Source organism: Eretmochelys imbricata, chromosome 5 (assembly GCF_965152235.1).
Source record: "Eretmochelys imbricata isolate rEreImb1 chromosome 5, rEreImb1.hap1, whole genome shotgun sequence".
NCBI lineage: Eukaryota > Metazoa > Chordata > Testudines > Cheloniidae > Eretmochelys > Eretmochelys imbricata.
In genome coordinates, this window is record NC_135576.1 from 49,756,576 (window position 1) to 49,779,189 (window position 22,614).

The 22,614-nt window shown below is 38.7% G+C and overlaps 1 protein-coding gene across 4 annotated transcripts in view; it reads right to left on the reverse strand.

The window, feature by feature from the left end:
- The window catches only part of TNPO1 (transportin 1), a 129,810-nt gene that overhangs the window by 13,412 nt on the left and 93,784 nt on the right, over positions 1–22,614 (reverse strand). For 2 of the 4 annotated variants that reach the window (XM_077817081.1, XM_077817082.1), the window contains 9 exons: positions 22,350–22,436; positions 21,528–21,635; positions 21,163–21,321; positions 20,971–21,058; positions 18,081–18,179; positions 17,800–17,895; positions 8,719–8,794; positions 7,753–7,852; positions 4,726–4,800 (listed from right to left, as the gene is read on the reverse strand). In XM_077817081.1, coding sequence (XP_077673207.1) covers positions 4,726–4,800; positions 7,753–7,852; positions 8,719–8,794; positions 17,800–17,895; positions 18,081–18,179; positions 20,971–21,058; positions 21,163–21,321; positions 21,528–21,635; positions 22,350–22,436 — 888 coding nt within the window. Of the gene's footprint in view, positions 1–4,725; positions 4,801–7,752; positions 7,853–8,718; positions 8,795–17,799; positions 17,896–18,080; positions 18,180–19,253; positions 19,385–20,970; positions 21,059–21,162; positions 21,322–21,527; positions 21,636–22,349; positions 22,437–22,614 lie in introns of those variants that run through there. The other 2 variants (XR_013346143.1, XM_077817083.1) reach the window with 2 other exon arrangements.

The window sequence follows — 22,614 nt, forward strand, 5'->3', positions numbered from 1 at the left end:
ACTAAACTGGAGGACATAAAGGAAGCCTGGCTTGGAAACTCTTCCTCAGGCACAGCAGCTAGTTCAGAAGCACCAGAGGGTGCCTCAAACTAGGTAAAGGCTGAGACCAAAGGGACCTTAACTGAAACCAGAAATTGACACTAAAAAGTCACTGCTTCTCTATCTGAAATAGAATTTTTGCAAGCTATTCCACATTCCTCCTTCCTACACAGGTGACTGATCCATCAACTAGAAGATTGGCAACAAGACTCCAGAGTTCCCAGTGGAGACATCCCTAGAGCAACATAATTAACGTAACCCCAGCTTGCCAGAAAAAGAATTTCAGCTGAAGGTATTTGTAGGTAAAGGTTCAAATCACTAGACACAAAATCAACTAACTCCAACGTGGCTTTCATAGTTCAGACTCTGACATGTTCCAAGAGGCATCAGCAAATTCTGGATGGTACCATATGGACATCACTGGAAATATTCAATGGTTATCTGCAATCATTTTAAATCAAAACAAAAAGTGACATTCTCCTCCCCAGGCTGGTATGAGAAGATTTTCTGGTATGAGAAGATTTCCCTCCGTCCTCCATGAGGGCTCCGGGGTTTATCCCATCTTTAGAAGCGAATTTGAAACTAGTTTGGAAAAAGACCAAAAAAAGTGGTACAGTCTGAAAAGTATCCTCTATCTACCCTGCTTTCTGGAAGCGATGCTTCAGATTGCTTTGTCTAGGTTCTCTGAAGACAAAGTGTCCTTGGGGGGGAAATAGGTATGATACCCTTTTTTGCCTTCAAGTGAGATAAACTGTGGTCCTACTACATTTTTGGTAAGGAAAGCAGAAGACATGGTCATAACTGAAGTGTACAGGAAATCCAATTAATCCCAAACTCTTGCTCATGGAACCTCTGGATCCATTTTTCCAGATGTGCCACCCAGGAACTTAAAGTCTTGGTGCAGCAGGTCCAGAGATACAATGGTTGAGATACACTTGATCACCAGCTCATATCTGTATAAGGAATTGGTTAAAAGGGAGACTACAGAAGATCATACTGAAAGGTGAACTGTCAGACTGGAGGGAGGTTACCAGTGGAGTTCCTCGGGGATCAGTTTTGGGACCAATCTTATTTAATCTTTTTATTACTGACCTTGGCACAAAAAGTGGGAGTGTGCTAATAAAGTCTGCGGATGAGACAAAGCTGGGAGGTATTGCCAATTTAGAGAGAAACCGGGATATCATACAGGAAGATCTGGATGACTTTGTAAACTGGAGTAATAGTAATAGGATGAAATTTGATAGCGAGACGTGTAAGGTTATGCATTTAGGGATTAATAAGAATTTTAGTTATAAGCTGGGGACGCATCAATTAGAAGTAATGGAGGAGGAGAAGGACCTTGGAGTATTGGTTGATCAGAGGATGACTATGAGCCGCCAATGTGATATGGCCGTGAAAAAAGCTAATGCGGTCTTGGGATGCATCAGGCGAGGTATTTCCAGTAGAGATAAGGAGGTTTTAGTACCGTTATACAAGGCACTAGTGAGACCTCATCTGAAATAATACTGAGTGCAGTTCTGGTCTCCCATGTTTAAGAAGGATGAATTCAAACTGGAACAGGTACAGAGAAGGGCTACTAGTATGATCCCAGGAATGGAAAACCTGTCTTATGAAAGGAGACTCAAGGAGCTTGGCTTGTTTAGCCTAACCAAAAGAAGGTTGAGGGGAAATATGACTGCTCTCTATAAATATATCAGAGGGATAAATACTGGAGAGGGAGAGGAGAGAAATTATTTAAGATCAGTAGCAATGTAGACACAAGAACAAGTGGTTATAAACTGGCCATTGGGAAGTTTAGACCTGAAATTAGACGAAGGTTTCTAACCATCAGAGGAGTGAAGTTTTGGAATAGCCTTCCAAGGGAAGCAGTGGGGGCAAAAGACCTATCTGGCTTCAAGATTAAACCCTATAAGTTTATGGAGGAGATGGTATGATGGGATAACATGATTGTGGCAATTAACTGATCTTTAACTATTCATGGGCCCAATGGCCTGTGATGCGATGTTAGATGGGGTGGGATCTCAGTTACTACAGAGAATTCTTTCCTGGGTATCTGGCTGGTGAATCTTGACCATATGCTCAGGGTTCAGCTGATCGCCATATTCAGGGTTAGGAAGGAATTTTCCTCCAGGGCAGATTGGAAGAGACCCTGGAGGTTTTTCACCTTCCTCTGTAGCATAGCGCACGGGTCACTTGCTGGAGGATTCTCTGCTCCTTGAAGTCTTTAAACCATGATTTGAAGACTTCAATAGCTCAGACATAGGTGAGAGGTTTATTGTAGGAGTGGGTGGGTGAGATTCTGTGGCCTGCATTGTGCAGGAGGTCAGACTAGATGATCATAGTGGTCCCTTCTGACCTTGATATCTCTGAATCTGCTCTTAGAGAGATTCCAACTTCACAGAATTTTTTCTTCTTTGGTGGGAGGTACTTTCCTCGCTACTCAACAATGAATGCAACAAAACACTTCAAGTCCTTAGCTGAAACTCCTGACATGAAGGATTCTATAGGGTACACAAAGTCTATTAATAGCTTTGAGAAGGATTAGTATGCTCAGGGTAAGCCTTAGTTATTTATTTCAGATCTCTATACAGGGAAAACATCTTTTCTCCCCCTTCCCACTCCTGGAAGGAAAGAGATATTCTCTCAGAAGAATTCTAAAAATCCTAGCAATCTTAAGTAAAAGGAAGTTGGGTCATCTGATATCAAGGGCATGGTTCAAAGGACAATGGGTTGGGGGGGTGCGGAAATCAGACATTGGAATCTTCAGAGAAGTCCTATTCTTCATAATCCCCACCAGCACCCCGAAGTGACTGGGCAAGGAGAACTTTGATCTCATATGAAAATAGTTGTGTCTTCATATGGTGCCAAGACCTATTCTACTGGAATGAGGTACTTAATAAGAAGGCCTGCCAACTTAAGAATATTATTGCCCACTTTCTGGAGAGGTGGCAATAGATGGAGTGGAACAAGCACCAAGGGGAATTCCTGGATGCATTGGAAGATAGTAATGTTTTTGTGTCAGAGGGCCAACCCCTGCTGTATCTGGCTTGAGTGTATCAGGCTCTCTATCAAGAGCTTGAGGGAAGAGAACATGACCTCACTGCTGCTGTGAGTTAAGTTCCTGCTGAACAGATGGAGGAAGCTCTTCCCTCATGCTGAGGAGAAGCTGTCCCAGGCAGAGACCTTGAAACTGCCCTAGGCAACCAACTCAAGATGTGGCTCAGACTTTTCCCTATGGTTGAAATTCTCCTCTTGTCAGTATTCAAGTGGCAACAGTAGGTGAGGGTGTGTATCTGGAGCTTTGGGTTCCTTAATGGGGCTCAGATAGATCAGGTCCTGGGTAGAAGACAAGCAATTTTTTTGACTTGGTCACGAGGCTGAAATTCCAGTTTCTGTTCAATTTACATCTACGTTGTCTGAAGGAAAAACACCAAGATTAGTCCATCATCCGAGTAAAGTATGACAACTATACCCTCCTTTAGGAGGGCTGCCACTACTGCCATCCACTTTTGTGAAGAAACAGAGAGATTATAAAACAGATGGGAGGGCACAACACTGCAAAGGAGTTGAGGGAGTAGCATTATGTCTATTTAGGAAATCAATAAAAAAACAAAAACTTGTTTCATGGGTATCTGCTTGACAGATTTTAATCAAAGCAATTGGACGCAGAGAGCTGAAGAAATGACAAATATTTAAGACAGTCCTTGACAGACCCACAGACAGTAGAATAAAGTGTTTTCTTATGCCTTTTTCTTTTATCCTTTATAGACTTAAAGAAACAGGCACCTGCTTTTGTGATTCACTCCAAGCTGCAAAAGTTTGATTTTCATGTCTCTTAGGAAAAAAAAAAAAAAATCAGACCTAACAACAAAAAACACAATTTGATAGGCTTTTCTACCTAACCCTAACATGACATGCAACTAACTCAAGGCATTTTAGATTACATTACCAGGAAATGCAGAAGTTAACTGTTTGATGCTGAAAAATTAAATGCAAACAAAAACAAATTTGTTAATCTCTGAATCCCACTTTTCACAGGACAATTGCACTGCAGCTGACAAACTCTTTTAAAGTGGCCAAAAAGTATTGTTAAAGAACGCTTGTAAGACTTTTCAACATCACCAAAGACAAGATTATCTTCTATAAACAAGATGATTTTAAGTCAGGTTAAGTAAAGTTAACACAAAAACTGGAAACTTTTTTCCGTCCCTCTAACCATACAAAAAAAGTTGTATATTTTTTAGGCAAAAATCTCATTTTCTGTATTTAAAAATGGTTTTTAATTGAAGTTTAAAAGTTTGATAGTTTATTGTATTATAAAAATATTGGTTCTTCCACACATAGCCAAATTCTATTGGGCATGACCTTTAAAGCATCTTTAAAGCTTGCTCTGCCCCCTGAGTAAACAAACTTTCAACACTGCTAAAATTGCAAATCTACAAGTGTACAGTATATTTTTAAAAATCTATTCACAAGTTTTTGCTTTGATGAGGTTTGATGTAAAATCCAAACTCATACATTAGGACTCCCACATTGGGACTCGGTAATTTTCTTTTTTCTCCATGAACACAATAAACCAAAGTAAAAAGGTATGGGGAACAGGGAAAGTAGTAGAGAGAGTCAGAAGAGAAGTGAAGGAGCCATAAAAGGTAGGCTTTACATTTTCTATTAAATTAGAAACATTACCTTACAGAACATGTCTCGGAGATCATCTTTTGGACTAATCCACGATGCAACAGCATCACAAAAAAATATAAAGTCCTGTAAGATTAAACATTACATAGGTTAGAAACTCCATATTTGCATCATTTTAATTCATAAATTAAGGAAATCAATATGACACACTGATTTCTTAATTTGTAAGTGTTGCCGGAATCTCAACTTCAATCCACACATGTTTCTATTATATTTTAGATTTACTTTTAAGTGAGTTTAGTATTTGTATAAGGTGAAGTACGAAAGCCCTTAAGATTGAATGCCTCTACCTGGTAAATTTTTCCCAGACACATTTGCCCAACTAAATGCACTGCACTGGAAAGAACCAAAGAGCAGGGAAATCTTTCAGAGAAAAGAAACTACTGCAAACTTACAGCTATAATACATCATCCCCCCCCCCCCCCCCCCCCCAAGGCTGGAGGGCTGGGATAAAGTCAATACAGCCCAAATGAAGTTTTTCTAACTTAGTGTCATAATCCATAATCTATTCCCCCAAAAATCCTGCATCCTGGGTTCATCGGCTCTGGTGGGTTATTCCTCTGCCCAACCATTAAACCATACTCCCTTTCATATTAAGTTAAAAATATACACATCTGACATTTCAGGAACATAGGAAGACTACTATATAAATGTTAAATAAAGAAAACTCCTTTTCTTTCCTTCTCTATTTTTTCCGTTTCACTTCTTTTGAAGCTATATGTTAACATGAGTCTTCAAAAAATCACAATTAATGAAAGCACAATGGGGGCAAGAGCGATGGAAATATTATGTAGAAAATAAGGCAAAAGTGGAATGAAGTGAAGGAGCCAAAATCCACAGCCAGGCAACTTAGTAAATTTCTATATCACGCCTCAAATTCCAGATCACTATAGTTATATGGGTAGATAACTACCAGCTCCATTTAGAATACATAGGGTAAATCAATGTCAGTATAGATAAAAGACACAGTGAAATATTAGCATTTTAAAAGTTTAACAATAAAATTTGCCTTTTCTTAGCTTTTTCTTCCAGCTGCTTGTAACAATATTCTCCCAAGTGCCCTTCCCCTTCAATCCCCAAAATTTTGCTTCATTGGACTTTAGATTCCATCCAGCTCACATGACTAACAGGCTACAATTACAGCATCCAATGTTTTCAAGTTTCCACATTTTTATATTTAATTTACTGTATACCCAAACCTTCTATCAGATTTAATGACTAAATGACTAAAACAGATCTCTTTATAAATCTTCTGTAGCAAAAAAGTTAAGTAGGTTTTCTTTCAGAAATGGTTTATGACTAAGGCTACGATTTTATCGTGGATATTTTTAGTAAAAGAGTCAGAGGCAGGTCATGGGCAATAAACAAAAAAATCAAGGAACCTGTGACCTGTCCCTGACTGTTACTAAAAACATCCATGACAAAATGGGGAGGGAGGAAGGTCCAGCACCCTGCTGCCACGCCCCCACCCCACAGCAGCTGGGAGCTGCAGGGACCCCATTGTTCAGTGGCTGAGCAGCTCCGCAGTTCCTCTGCCACCAGCAGCTGGGAGCTGCAGGGGTGTGGAGTTGCTTTGACCAAAATTTTTCAATTTGTTCTACCAAAAAAGTAATAATGATATTCATGTAGTAAATGCAGTTTATCATGCATCTTTGGCTGCCTCACCTGTACTCTGTCCACTACACCTACTCAACTCAAAGGAGGAATCTAAAGTATTGAGATTAAGCACTTGAACAAGGGTACACAAGAGATCTGTCAGAATCAGACTGCACTCCAGGTCTGACTCTCAGTCTTATTCTAACCCACACATTATGCAGCTTCTAAATAAAAGAAACACGAGGATGAAGTGTGATTAAAGAAAAACTGCAGAGTAGTCAAAAGCTATTCTAACACTGCAAATTAAGAGAAATGAACCATTAACAAAATTGATTTTTAATTTGAAGTAGTAATTATAGCATAACCAGCAATGTCAGTTGCTGAGATAATAAAACCAGGACAAAACTTAGTAAAAACAAAAATGTTAAAAGAATCAATCATTGTAGTACACCTTTAAGATATGGTAGATAGTGGCAGTCATTTATTAGATACGTTACTATGTTCTTTATGCCCGTAACAAAATAGAGAAGATCTGAAGTGAATACTGTAGACTCACGCATTATTATAAAATTAAGCATGCCAAACAATCATTCTTAAAGGGAATGAGATGCAAAGATGTGACACCATGCAATTTATGTTAACATTTAATTGGAATCTGAAGTCACTAGTGCATATTAGACAAGTTACATTTCAAATATATTTTGCATATACTATTATACAATTACATTTATCAACTATCTTTTCAGAATTTGAAGCTGTTTTCAAAAGAAATTAACAATAGACTGAAATGAATGATTGAATGAAAGACTAATGATTTTTGTCAAGACTATTCAGTTTCAGGATGTACAGACTAACAATAAAACACATATTTTTGAATAGTTACATATACATTCATTATTTTTCCAATTGTACAAAGAACATTGTGAGGGCGTCAGTGCGAAATAAGTTTACATCTTTTGAAATTTAAGATATGGTTTGTACACTTTGAAGTGTGATGTTGAGATTTAGAAAGAAAATACTATATTTTTAATTGACATGAAAACTGCTGTGATATGATACAACCACTTTGTCCACATATTTTTACTTTTTGGCAAGGAGTGCAATAAAATATCTAAAATTAACTGTGTGTGTCTTCAAAATTTCCATTTCAATTACAGTAACCACAGGAGGAAAAAAGCCAAACTGAGTCAGATCCTCAGCTGATGTAAATGGTTTAATCCTCTTGAAATCAGTGGATACATCCCACTTTACATCAGCTATTGTTCTTTAAAAGTTACTACCAATTGCAGAAAGGAACCAATATGTACTTAACTTCTTTTACAGCATTCAAATTAAGCTTTTTTTTTTTTAAACTGTTATTCCTACTCAATTTTATAATGAGCCTGTCAGAACAAAAATCAAATGCCTGTGCAAATATCTTACTTGGACTACTCCACTAGGGTTGACTGTGATCATGGTACAAATCCCACGGAAAGCAGAATCCTTTTCCTCATTGTCCCTTATGTTCCGCAGAGAGGTACACCTAGTAAATTGGAGAACCAGGCTATTAGGCAACAGAATCAGTTTTTATTTAGTTTAATTAACTAGTTTGACAGTATTTGATGGAGTAAGAGTCACACTGAGGAGAAATTCCTAGAATAGTTTTCAAAACACTTCAAATAAAGATTTCAGAGTTTCTTTTCATGTGTAGTTTATTTGCATTTAACTTCAGAAGTTAGAAATAATGAAACTTCTACATTTTGAAGAATTCTGAATTTTAAATCTGCTTATACCTAATGCTGTATCATGTACAATTATGATTTCTAAAAAGTGACATGTATTCCATTAAATACCACTAAAATGTTTATCCGCAGTACTGATAAGAGCTATCATTATTAGAAGAACATAGACTATACTGCACAGTTTGAAGTAGGTCAGATACCACTTACAGAACAGTTATTTAACTTTTACAGAAGCAAGCAAACTATTCCATACGTAACAAATCTATAAACATGTATTCCTTACAGAAATTCAAGTCTCAGACTGAATTTTTTTAAAGTAATGTAATGCAATTTAACTTTTACAGTACTTGCATGCATCATATTATCATTCTGATGGATTTTAAAATGCTCTTTCATAATCAAGCTTATTAACACAGCAAGCATGTGACAATCTTATCCCATGCATCAATTAGTCGTTAGCCACAACATAAAATGTACATGACGGTGCTACTAAAAACTCACAAACCTGATAGGACAAGATTAGTCACATGGTTGGCAATGATTAAGGATTGTGATTTTGTAACCAACTGAAAATATATCTAAAAGTGAGATAGAGAGAAGAAAGAAAGAAAGAAAGAAAGAAAGAGAAGAAAAATGAATTAAAAAAAAAAGACTGAATAATACACACCAGGGTCTTATAAACTGCTGTAGCATGGGGGCCACCTCTTGAGGACAAACGTAACCAAGACGACCAATTGTTATTGCTAAGGTAACGCAATCACGGTTATACACCACCAAACGCCAACCAAGACATGAGCAAATGAGGGGGAAGGAGAAAAAATAAAGAAAAAACAACAAATAACTCAGAAACAGAAACCAACAGAATCTGTGTATGATAATAAACATAAGATTTCACTAGTGCTGTTTATTACCACCCCCTAAAATAAGGGGCAGCAACATATATGGTATACTCTTGGGGATTAAAAGAAAAAAAGAAAAAAAAGGAATTAAGTAAATGAGAGAACACCAAAAACACAATTTAAATTCCAAAGGCTATTTGAACAGAGCTATCGACTTTGCCCTCTTCAGATTTATCTCTGCAATCTTGTTACTTAGAAGTCAGTGATAAACTAGCTACTCACATGTATTATTTCTAATGTTCTTGGTACAAAGACACAAAGCATTTTCAGTTTATAATATCAGCAGAATATACTATAAGTAATTTAAGAGTTACTTTGTTTTAAGCTTGCACTTTTTTGAATTTCAAAATTAAAGTTTGCATTAGATTACAACGTTAAAATTAAACCCAAAGAATGTGGTTATTTGAATATGCTCTTTCATCTACAATTAAAATATTAATATACAAGTACTTTTCTTGCTAAAGACTTCATATATCCAATTTCTTCATGATTTTTAGCAACATTTTTTTTCTAAATTAACTCTCAGCAGGTAAATAGCTCATTAATAGCTATAGAATTTATCATAGTGAAATAGGCTCCTTAAATCACATCTACTGAACACAATAGAATTTCTCTTGGAAGAATCGGACTTCTGGCACAAAGGTATTAGCACGAGAAAGTTTATTCCATGTGTGTATCTGACTAAATAAATAGCTTACTGCTTTTATTATAAGGGCAGACTGAAAGGTAAGGTGATCACACAAGAATGCTTTATTGGTGTTCACTCAACTCACAGAAGATTAATCTTTCAGAAAAAGGAGAGGGTGGGGAATAATGTTTAAAGATTACTTGAAGCAAACTACATGAGTAATACTAAAATCCAGCAGATTCATATGAAGCAGAGAAAGGAAACCTATGTTCAAGAGACATACTATGCAACATTCTAATTAAAACAGGCATTTGTGAGCACTCCCATGAACATGCAATAAAGCAGATGATGCTCTCTCCAGTCAAGTTTGGTGTAGGATATGCTAGCTTTCTGAAATTCACTTTGGTCAGATGCCCAAATTATATTAAAGCATATTGGTCACATAATACTTCTGTTTTCCGTATCTGCAAAATCCATGGCATGCACATTTTTCAGCTGAATTAATTATAAGAGCAGCCTCACAACAGTGCCAATTTTAATATACTTACATAACATTAGCAGCATTTTTATATCAGGAAGACAGGCAGTTAAATGTTTATATTACAAGATTTTTTTTTTTAAAGCCACATTTGATAAACTCCACTCATCTTCCACATTGCAGAAGCCAATACAAGGAGAAGTATTTTTTGTGGAGGCTGAAGATTGTGCCACCTATCCACTTCCTATGCAATGATTTTTTACTGAGCGTGTCTTAATTATATTGTTCCAGGAGAAAAAGTTGGACAAAAATGACACTAGGACAATACACACCAGGAAAATGTAAATATTCTGGTAGCATCTTGCTTGCTGTGCTAAATATTAGGGTAAATAGAAAAAATATTCTAGAACATGTAGTATATAGGGTGATATCCTACAACAAACTTCTTGTAAGTACACCACATTCAACATTTATTTGCAGTTACATATCTACATTTACGTTAACTATTAAAGAGTAAACAAAAATTCAGTGTTTGGATGCTTCTATAGTATCTGCAACAGTAATACAAGCAAGCACTTTTGAGCACTGGATGCATGTCAGTTACTATATCAATTAATGAGAAGAAGAAAAACCAGAATTCACTTGTCAGTATTACCATTTGGCAGTTTAATTAACATAGCTGCTCAAAAATGATCTCTCAAATAAAAACAGTATCTATAACATGCCAAACAACCAGCTAATTCTTCTTAAAGTTCACCTTCCACACTAATTTTGAAAACACTACATTTTTAACATTTAGTTTCACAAAATACTGGAGAAGACACACACAAACTAAAACACTTCCAAATTCTCTTTTTAACCTCTCATGGTACAGTGCAGTCCTGTACTTGTGACATCAATGCCAATGACATCAGCATGTGATGTTTGTTTAAGAAGGTTACTCACCCTGTACAGCAACTAGTTCAAGGTGTGTCCCCCAATGGGTACTCCACTTCAGGTGTGCATGCACCTCACGTGCCTTTGATAGATATTCATTAGCAGTGTCAATTTGACCAGCACATGCACTGCACCAAGGCTACATCAAACTGAGCAGGCAAAACACCCTTAATTCCTTTTCCACCACTGAGTGTCAGGAGAAACTGAAGCAGAGGGGAAGGACGATGGGTAGTGGAGCACCCAGAGGGCGACAAATCTCTAAAAGCTACAGTTATCCACAGGATGAGTAATCACTTTCTTCTTGAGTAGTGTCCTTATGGGTGCTTCACTTTGGGAAATTCCTGAGCAGAATCCCTATAAGGAGGAGTGAACTTTGGAACAGAGTCCAGCACAAAGGAACTTCACTGCCAACTGCTGCACCAGATCTAGAGGCACCGACTAAGGTATAGTGCTTGAAGAAGGTATGTACTGAAAACCATGTAGCAACTCCACAGATCTCAGATACCAGAAAATGAAGCAGAGCCATAGATGTAGATTCTGACCTTGTCAAGTGATCACTGTAACAAGCTATAATACATCCCAAAATCCATGTTGACAGTCCTTGGGTACAAACAGCAGAAGCTTTGGATCTGTTTAAACAAAACGGAACAGCCTAGGAGACGTATGAAATTATTTAGTCATATCTAAATGGAAGACTAACGCCCTCCAGACATCTAGAGTATAGAAGGTGGTCTCCAGGTTGAAATAATGTGGTTTTGGAAAGAAAACTGGTGGGTAAATGATCTAATTCAGAAGACGCTTTAGGAGAAACCTAGAGTGTGGTTTTAAGGAAACTTTGCCCTTGTAGGATCCTGTGAACAAAGGGTCTGCCATGAAGGCCTCCATCTCTCTGACTCTGCAGACTGATGTAATATCCACTAAGGCGGCTGCTTTCATGGAAAAATGTAGTAACAAGCAGGTCGCCATCAGTTCAAAAGGAGATTTCATGAGTCTTAAACAAATTACAGTCCCAAACTGGGGTGGGGGCTTTCACCAGTGGGAAGAGATTACCCAGACCTTTCATGAACCTAATGGTTGTAGGGTGAGCAAACAGTGAGAACCCCTAAACAATGTGATGAAAAGATAGCACAAAACACAGAGAAGTAAGTGATGGTCTCATTTTCTTTCCTGTTGCATCCGATGAAGTGAGCTGTAGCTCACGAAAGCGTATGCTCAGATAAATTTGTTAATCTCCAAGGTGCCACAAGTACTCCTTTTCTTTTTGCTCTTTTCTTTAGTTGCAGCAGATCTTCCAGAACAAGTAGAAGTGAGGCAGATTCAGGGACAGCATTCTGGAATTCACACAAGCGACTAAATCTTCTCCACTTTTGAAGGTAAATATTTCTGGTAGAACCTTTCCTACTATTTAATATCATCTGTTATATACCTCTGCTCAACTGACCTACTAACCCTGCAAACTATCAAGGAGCCATCCTTTTGAGTCAGAGAATGCTCAGCTGGAGATGCAGCAGTCAACTGGAACCCTGGGAGAGGAGCTGAGGAGTGCTTGGAAAATGTATCACTGAACGAAGAGCTAGGTGAAACCATGCCTGCCTCAACCATACCAGAGCTATTAGAATAATTCTGGTCTTGTCCTGTCTGCTTGTGTTCACCACTTTGAGAATCAGAGGTGGCAGGGGAAACAAACAGCTTCTTCATCCAAGTGAGAAGGAAGGCTCTCCCCAGGGAATTGTGACCTAACCTTTCCCCTCCCCAACCCCACTTTTGAACAAAATAGATGGCAATTTTGTTTGTAGTTGTGGCAATGAGGTCCACTTCTTGAAATCCACAAGTCTGAAATATGCTGAGAAGAACTAGGAATCCAGCTCCCATTCATAGTCTTGGGGGAAAAAAACCTGCTCAGGGCATTGGCTCCAACACTCTTCCTACCCTGGAAATACATCGCTGAAATTTGTATGCAACGTTTTATGCACTGTTTCTATAACCTTATTGCTTCAGCACAGAGGGAAGGGGATCTTACTTCTCCCTGCCAAATGGTATCAAACAAGCAGGCTGCATGGTCAATCATGACATGGATAGATCTGTTTCTGATGAGAGGCAGAAAATGAAGGCAGGTATTTCTGACCACTTTGAGCTCCAACAGCTTGATACAGAGGGTAGATTCTTGAGGTGACCATCTGTTCTGTACCATTACAGCACCAAGACATGCACACTCCTATCTTAACAGAGATGCATCCATGGTTACGGTTAATCACTGGCGTTGGTTGGAGGCAGGGGACCTACATTGTGATGAACTATCCACCAATCTAAGAAGCATTTTACCTGTTGAGAAACTTACACCCGATTGTCTAGGTGGTCTCTGTTTGGCGAGAGAACGGATATGAGCCACTCCTGGAAAACAGCCAAGGTGTAATCTCACATTCAGTCACAAAAATGCAAGCCACCATGTGACCTAGAAGTTCAAGAGAGCTTCTGACTGAAATCTGGGGGCTCCCTTGAATAGTTCTGACAAAGTTTGATAGTGTTGTGAATCTGTCCATAGGAAGCAAGACTCTGGATGCCAAGAAATCCAGGGATACTCCTATACATTGTGTATTCTGAACAGGAGTCAGCGTTGATTTTCCCATGTGCAATTGGTGACCCAAAGTCCAAGAACAGAGAAAGTGTTTTCCAGGGGGCTGAGAACACTTCCTGGTACGACCGTCCCTTGAGCAACTAGTCAATGAGGTACAGAAATACTATGATTGCCTCATGATGCAAGCAGGCAGTCACCACCGGGAGAACTTTTGAAAACACTCTCTGAGCCGAGGAGAAAACAAACAGGAGCACCTGTACTTAAAATGATCCCAGCTTATAACAAAATGCAGGAACCTTCCATTAGATGGGCGTATTGCTATATTGAAACATGCAACTGAAGGACGAGGGCCAAAAACCAATCCCCTGAATCAAGAGAAGGAGTTACAGCTGCCAGAGTCATCATCCTGAACTTAAGACTCCTAAACAAATTTGTGAGGTCTCAGATCTAAGATTGGCCTCTGTCCTCTTATTTTCTTTGCACAAGGAAGTACGTTGAATACAAGTCCCTTCCCCAAAGCTGAGGAGGGACTGTCTTTCTCGCTCCTAAACGAAGAAGGAAGTTTATTCTTGTCTTAGTAAGAACGGATGAGAGGGGTCCCTGAAGAGGAGAGAGAAACAAAATAAGGATGGTGTAGAGCCCGATATTACTTTCAGCTCCCATTTGTCCACGGTGATATGCTCTCCTGCTGGTCAGAAATGGGGGTTAGTCCTCAAATGGGGTTGGTGGACAAATCATTGCAGCTGACAGGCTAAAGAGAAGGGGGAGTCCGAACCCTCAACCATCCCCACAAAACTGACACTTTAATGAAGAACTCTTTGGCGAACTTGGGTTAAGTGGGTTAGAGGATCTTTTTCTCTGGAACCTACGTGTGTGTAGGTGGTTCCAGTCTCTGAAAACCAGAGAATTGCATTGGGTGGGATGTTTGAGCGATTTGCCATCTACTGAATTTTCTATTGTTCGCAGGAGTTTAGCTGCCCAATGAATGTAATGTGGCCCTGGAGTCTTTAAGAACATGCAACAACTCATCAGTATTCTCTGTGAACAACTTCAGACCATTAAACAGGAAATCCTCTACCATATTCTGGACTTCTCTGGGGTAAACCAGAGCACTGTAGCCAGGATTCCCTGCACATCACCACTGCGACGGAGATGGAACGAGCTACGATATCTGCAGCATCAAGAGCCACCTCAAGAGATGTCATGGCCAGTAATTATCCTTTAGCAATGGTAGGCTGAAATTGTTCCCTTTAATCCGAAGGAAGGTGTCAAGGAATAAGGAATAAAGGAACTAAATTTTGCATAATTTGTGAAGTTGCACTTGGCCATCAATACCATATATTTCGCAGTGCAGAACTGTAGGGTTGCCAATGGGTAAAATTTTCTCCCCAGAAGGTCCAGTTCTTTCTGGTCTGTCATATGTGGTGGATTTATACCAGTGTTGTTTGCCTCGTTTGATCATGATTTCAACCATCAGAGAGCTAGGTGGAGGATGAGAAACTAGGCACTCAGAGATCTTGGTAGGAAAAACAACACTTTTTAAATTGTCTCCCTTACACGTGCATGTTACTCTAGCAAAGGTTTGCCAAATGGTATTTTCAGGTTCCACCAGAGCCTTGTTGATAGGAAGGGCAACTCTGGCTGATGTCACAGAGTGAAGAATATCCAATAGCTTGTGTTGGGATTCTTTGAATTCCTCAAGAGGTATCTGTAGGGAGTCTGCCACCCGTTTAATGAGGTCTTGAAACTGCAAAAAATCATTGACAATAGATGGAGGAGGAGGCATTACCACCTCAGCCTGTGTAGATGAGATGGCAGCCTTTATCCGCCCTTCTCTTCATCCTAAAACATTTCCTCCGGTTGGTTGGGGGGGGGGGGGGGTAGAGACGTTTGAGTCTCCCTATCATCCCGAGAGGAGAGGGGCTCTGGAGACTTGCCAGCGATAAAATGCCCAGGGACGAATATGGCCATTGAGGACCATAAAGGGGAGGGGGCTGCATCCAGAGTTGCTCACACCAGGAGTGATGAGGTTTCCAGACATCTTCCCTGTCTCTTTGAGAAAGGGGGGTTTGTATATTGGTACACAGGAGAACACCGAACAGAGATCGATGATACACAAAGGAGATCTCCATCATCATCCTCTTCTTCCTCTAATCGGAGAGCTCTGACTCAAGAGAGGTGACAATACTGGGGAATGTATAGAGATTCAGAGACAGAGGTTTTCAGTAGAGAGATGCTCAGTACCTGTCACCAACAGACACACCGGTTCAAGCAGTCACCAATAAGTCCTTCAGCTACCTAAAGTCTTCCAGTATTTAGTTGTGATACCGACAGACCAGTACGCCTATCCCTGCAGAAAGGTAACAATGGTTTTGCGTGCTTCACAGGTAGCGCTGCTGTAGATGGAGGTTAAGTCTTAAAGGGTACCAAAGAGCTCGATAAGGGTACCTGGAGAGGTGTTAAATCCAATAGTACTGATCTTCTGTGTTTGCTCTGACCATCTCCACTAGACAATACTAGCTCCTTCTCAGAGCCGTGTTTACTCTTAAAGAGTTGCAGGATTTTCCCACTTTGCTGGTACCAGAAGAGCCTTTTGCCACTATGGTACCAAGCATGGCTGCTGACCTGGTCGGAGAGTGAGCTCTTTCTGAGATGGATACCTTAGGAGGGGAATTAGAGCTCCTCTTCTTAGGATCTTTAGAGGAGATCCTCAAGGCTTTCCCCTTTGTAAGAGTACTGTGCTGAAGTCAAAGGGCTGCTAGAGACCCCAGGGACTGATGTACAAAGGGGTTCTCCTGACCTGGTTCCAAACCCAGGTGAAGGGAGCACTCCATCATTAACACTCACAACTTGATTTCCCAGTTCTCCCATGTCCCATAGCTAAACAGGAGTTACACTTCTGTGGGATTCGACTCTCTCCCAGGCAGTGAATGCAGTTAGACTGTCTATCGCTGACTAGGATAGCCTCTCTACACATGAGGCAATGCTTAAAAACCTGTGAACAGGCACACCCTTCACAGAGAGGATTTCCTCAGAGGAAATAAAACAAATCTTAAAATAACCACTAATTAACTATTACTACTAACAACAAACTAAGCTAAATAAACTAAGTACAAAAAACTCAGCAAGTGGCCAAGGCACACAAAATACAGACATAATAAAACTCCATCTCAGGCCAATGTGATTGAGAAGAAACCGAGGGCAGTTCTCCTGCACAACCTAATGTAGCCTCGGTGCTGGGCATGAGGATAGCAGCAGCATATATGCAGACCGAACAGATACTACTAGTGAAAATCTCGGATCGAAGGCATGTGGGGCACATGCACACCAGAAGTGGAGTACATATAGGGACACTACTCAAAGAACTGTGTTTCCTCACCAAAAGGAAAATGAGTAACTGCAAAAATCTGAGAGGACACTCAATTACTAAGAAAATGCCAAGAAAAAGTCAACGTACTAAAATGAACCTCATTAAATCATAATTAAGCTTTTCTAGAGTATGGAAGGTGCTCTTTATACCAGAACATGCTCTCTAAAAATGCAAAAGAAACAAGCCTCAGGAGTGCATGTTTAATGAGACACTTTCTAGCAGCTCCCAATACGAAGGCACTGTCATTGGCCAGAATATAAAATGTGCATGCCATCACTGAAGTAGTTTTCATAATTTGTAATAAAAAGTTAGGCACTACAAACTATATATACACACTTTTTATTTTTACACTTTAATTTGATTGTAGTAACGTTACCACTATACATCAAAATTTTTTTAGTGCAATTACTGCAAACTGATTTCTCTCTAAAGTTTGGTGCACCCACTGGATTTTTATGGTTTTTGTTCATTCCAAATCTTCATTTTCCTCTGCTGTTTTCACATATGCCAATTATGTTTTCAAACTTTTCCAAGTTAGACATATATTTGCATGAATCTACATATAAATATACATCTAAACTAGTGTAAAAGAAAGACCTGAAAGAATTGGAGGTTAACAAAGCTATTAATTTTATAAAATAGGTTTAAAAAGCAACAACCTAAATATATGACAGTTGGTTCACTGCAGCACTGAGACTTGTAAAAACTTCTGCAAAACAGAGCTGCTTTTGCTTATAAATGTTGTAAATATATCAGTTCTGGTTTGGTTTCCCTAAGCAATTTTTAAAGGCTGTGGGTGATTTTTGATCTCAGAGACAACTGCATAATTCCTTTCACCACAAACATTTCAGTTATTGGGTACCTGTGTTCTCTAACAACGTCTTTGGTGTGTTGGGTCTGTTAATGATTTCTACAAGCTGGTGCAACACCATAGGAATATAAGGCTGCATGTCTATACCTAAAATAACCAAAACACAAAAATTCAGAAGAAAAGGACTATTAAAATAATCAAAATAGATCTATGTATATAGCACTTTAGACTAACACGCAGAATCAAAATTTTCATTTGCCATTTAACCGAACAAAAATACATAAACCTTTAAACATTTTACAAAAACAAACAAAAAAAAAATCAATTCTTACCCATTTGAATGGAGATTTCTCCAATTGCCCATGTAGCATTGTTGCACACAGAAATGAACTCAGGATTTAGGTTGGTTCCCAAAATCGGCATGAAATCAGCTAGAAAGAACAACATTTTTAAACTGACTATGTACAGTAAAGATTTTTTTTTCCCACTACTAGAAGTTCTCAGTATACGTTTCATAACCTAAAAATATGTAAATGCATGGAATGCCTCACGTAGAACAGACAAGAGTTAGTTGTAAAACTGTTGCTCCTAATTCCTCAAATAAGCGTGTCATGAAGGCACACGTCATTGAGCTGATAAAACATCTGACAAGAATGAATTCAAATTTTAGAAACCCCAAGTCAGTCCAGTAATTGTTCGGAGGAAAGTTACAGGCCTCTCTGGCATATGCCTCTGCCAAAGGGATCAGTAAGTGCTATAAAAACCTACAATGGATACTATAACCCTTCTGCTGAAATAAAGACAATAAGCTCTTGGCTAAGCTTTTCACATTTTCAATTATTATGTACAGATGTTTGCAATGGAAACAACATACTCCTAAAACAAGCAGTATAGGTTGTAAATCAGGGGTAACATTTTATCAGCTTTTCCATTTTCAGCAGAAAGTAGCTACGTTAGTTACAAAACAGTCTGAATACACCAGATCAAAGATGACCATGGTATAAAATCAGTCTGGGGAAACTCACTCTTGAACAGTTTAAATTTAAAGAAAAAAGCAAAATGCAGTGTGTCTTTATAAAGTGTGATCTAAATAGATTATGTCCACACATTGTTGCTGGTTCAGGGTGATGAAAACGGAACTTTGCACCAGCCTGGCCCAGTGGGCTTAATTTACTCAGAAGCAGGGATAGTCCATTATTTTTTGTCCAGGTACAGACTCCAGAGAAAATAATAATAAAAAATGTTAAGTTAAAAAAAAAAAAGATTTTGGGGTCTGTTCAAAAGTGACTGGCAATTAGGATTTGGCCCACGGTCTGCCTATTGACTACCTCTGACTCAAAGGATGGTTGGTACTGCCACATCTCTTCCTCATCAAGGTTTCTGCTGTGGGATGGCAGCTTTCAAGTCTGCTATCAGGCCTCCATAGGAGCCTTTGAAGCAACTGCTACCTATGTGATACTTTGAACTAGGACATCTACTCCTAGCCTTAACAGCACACACTTCCTAGTGAGAGGAACCGACTATGAGATAGCTGTTTGGAAACTGATACTGCCCATTTCCCCACAACACGCAGACCTTCCACCACCAGGAGAATCAATCCGGTCCATGGTGAAGATACCACCAATTTTTTCTTCACCTATCAACATGTGAAATAAGTAAGGCTGTCGATTAATCAAACTGTTAAATAAAATACCAACTGAAATTTATTAAATGTTTGGATGTTTTTCTACATTTTCAAATATATTGATTTATATTACAACAGAATAAAAAGCGTGCTCACTTTATATTTATTTTTATTACAAATACTTACACTGTAAAAATGATAAGAAATAGTATTTTTCCAATTCAATTCTTCAATTTGTGAGTATAACTTACAAATGTAAATTTTTTTGTTATATAACTGCACTCAGAAACAAAACAATGCAAAACTTTAGAGCCTACAAGTCCATTCAGCCCTACTTCTTGTTTAGCCAATCGCAAAGACAAACAAGTTGTTTACATTTACATTGCCTGCTTATTTACAATGTCACCTGAAAGTGAGAACAGGCGTTTGCACGGCACTTTTGTAGCTGGCATTGCAAGGTATTTATGTGCCAGATATGCTAAACCCATATGCCCCTTCATGCTTCAGCCACCATTCCAGAGGACATGCTTCCACTCTGACGCTTGTTAAAAAAAGATGCATTAACTAAATTTGTGACAGAACTCCTTTTGGGGGGGGGGGGGGAGGTGAGGGGGGAAATTGTACGTCTCCTGTTCTGTTTTACCCACGTTCTGCCATATATTTCATGTTATAACAGTCTTGGATGATGACCCAGCACATGTTCGTTTTAAGAACACTTTTACTGCAGATATGACAAAACACAAAGAAGGTACCAATGTGAGATTTCTAAAAATAGCTACAGCACTTGACCCAAGGTTTAGGAATCTGAAGTGCCTTCCAAAATCTGAGAGGGACAAGGCATGGAGCATGCTTTCAGAAGTCTTAAAAAAGCAACACTCCCATGCAGAAACTATAGAACCCGAACCACCAAAAAAGAAAATCAACCTTCTGCTGGTGGCATCTGACTCAGGTGATGAAAATGAACATGCGTCAGTCCGCTCTGCTTTGGATGGTTATCAAGCAGAACCTGTCATAAGCATGGACACGTCCTCTGGAATGCTGGCTGAAGCATGAAGGGACATATGAATCTTTAGCGCATGTGGCACGTAAATATCTTGCGATGCCGGCTACAACAGTGCCATGCGAACACCTGTTCTCACTTTCAGGTGACACTGTAAACAAGAACTGGGAAGCATTATCTCCTGCAAATGTAACAAACTTGGTTTGTCTGAGCAATTGGCTGAAGTAGGACTGAGTGGACTTGTAGGCTCTAAAGTTTTACACTGTTTTATTTTTAATGCTTTTTTTTTTTTTAAACAATTCTACGTTTGTAAGTTCACCCTTCATGATAACAAGATTGCATGACAATACTTCTATTAGGTGAACTGAAAAATACTATTTCTTTTGTTTTTTACAGTGCAATTATTTGTAATAAAAAATAAATATAAAGTGAGTACAGTACACTTTGTATTCTGAGTTGTAACTGAAATAAATATATTTGAAAATGTAGAAAACACCCAAAAATATTTAAATAAATGGTATTCTATTATTGTTTAATCGCTTGACAGTCCTAGATATAAGCTAACAACATAATATATATATAAAAAAAAGAAACATACCTATGCAAGGTTTAACATGCTGAAAGCATGCCTTTGTCAGGTCACCTAACAAGGCAAAAGAACTCTGTCGTACCTCAGGCATTTTATCCTAAAAACCAAAAAAAATCCCACAAAAGGTAGAAGAAAGAAGTTGATTAGAACTAGGCTTATTTAAAAATAAATCCCAGGATTTACAAAAAAAATTCTTCTCACCTGCATGCACTGGTACATTAGTGTTAAGATATTACTGCGAGCCACTAGCTGTTCAATGTTGCCTCCAAGTCCTTCAGCTAAGCCACTGAGTAAATCAAGAGCCACAATCATGAAGTCCTTATCTGGTGCCTCGTATTGGTCTGGCTGAGCATTGTGCAACTGTAATAAAACACTAGTTAAGACACCCACCTTCAATATAAAACCGATTGAGTTCTCTCTATGCTATGCATGCAAATCAGGAATTGGTTTATGTTTTGTCACTTCACTCAGATGTTGTTTGATGGATATGTTATAAATCCCAGTGTAATACACACGCAGTTGCATACCCAATGCATTTACAAATCCTGGGAATAATAGAAAAATACCATGGCTTGTGCAAGAGTCTTCTGTACCAGGTTTACACAACGCTGATACACGGGTTCACAGTATGGAAGGAAGCCAGATTGCAAGGCAGTGGCAACCGAAGACAGGCACTGGAACACAAAAGCAATGTACAAGTGATAATGAAAATGTACACTTTGTTTCACAAGGCCCTACTTAAATACAGAGAAGAGAAAAATTTAACCATTTTGGCAGACACTTTTTCATAGAATACTATAACATGCTACCGTTATGGAAAACCTGGGTTTAGGACTGGGCTAATAATTTTCATGCCACAGATTTTGAAGGGGAATGTTCAGTTTACAGGAGATGGCTGACAGTGTCCAACTGGGAGCGCCTCCAAGTTGTTCTATGGGAGCAAAGTTGTAGGAATAAAAGATGGGCAGTAAAAAAACGCTGTAGGAGAAGCACACAAGGACTCCAGCAAAACTAATCTAAAATCTTTGCTCCAGGAGGAGATATTCCCAAATGGCTATATCTTTAATCACAGAAAAGGGAAGATTATCTCTTTCCAGCCAAAATGAATGAGGTATGCAGAAATGGCTTTTTCCATAATTAACATTTTTACCTCTATGCCTAATCTCTACAGTCTCACCACCAACCTGAAGTCTTTTCAGAGGAAAGGATCATTCTTGTAAGAGCTACACTAATTTATGCACAATTATAATTCAGATCCTTAAAAGATTCAGCACAATAAAATCCAGACTGCTTTATATTAAACATATTTATAACACAAAAATCAACTTAGTAGAAGAGAGACTGTATAGGTTATCCAATTTCACACCAAAATACTTCATAACATTTACCTCTAACAAAGGGAAGAGATCTTTATCCTCATCCTTCAACATGTTCCATTTCTGGATTAGTGGAGGCATTAGCATCTGAATATATTCCTATTTATAGTGAGGAAAAATATTGTTGATTAATTGCTGAAATACTGAATTCCAAAAGTTTTCTACCTCAGAAGTCTGAAACCCATGATTACGTCCCATCTCACATTTTCTCTTTTACAAAAAAGGTCCTTATTACATATCAATGGTGAAATTACTACAATAGTTTCAATTGTGATAA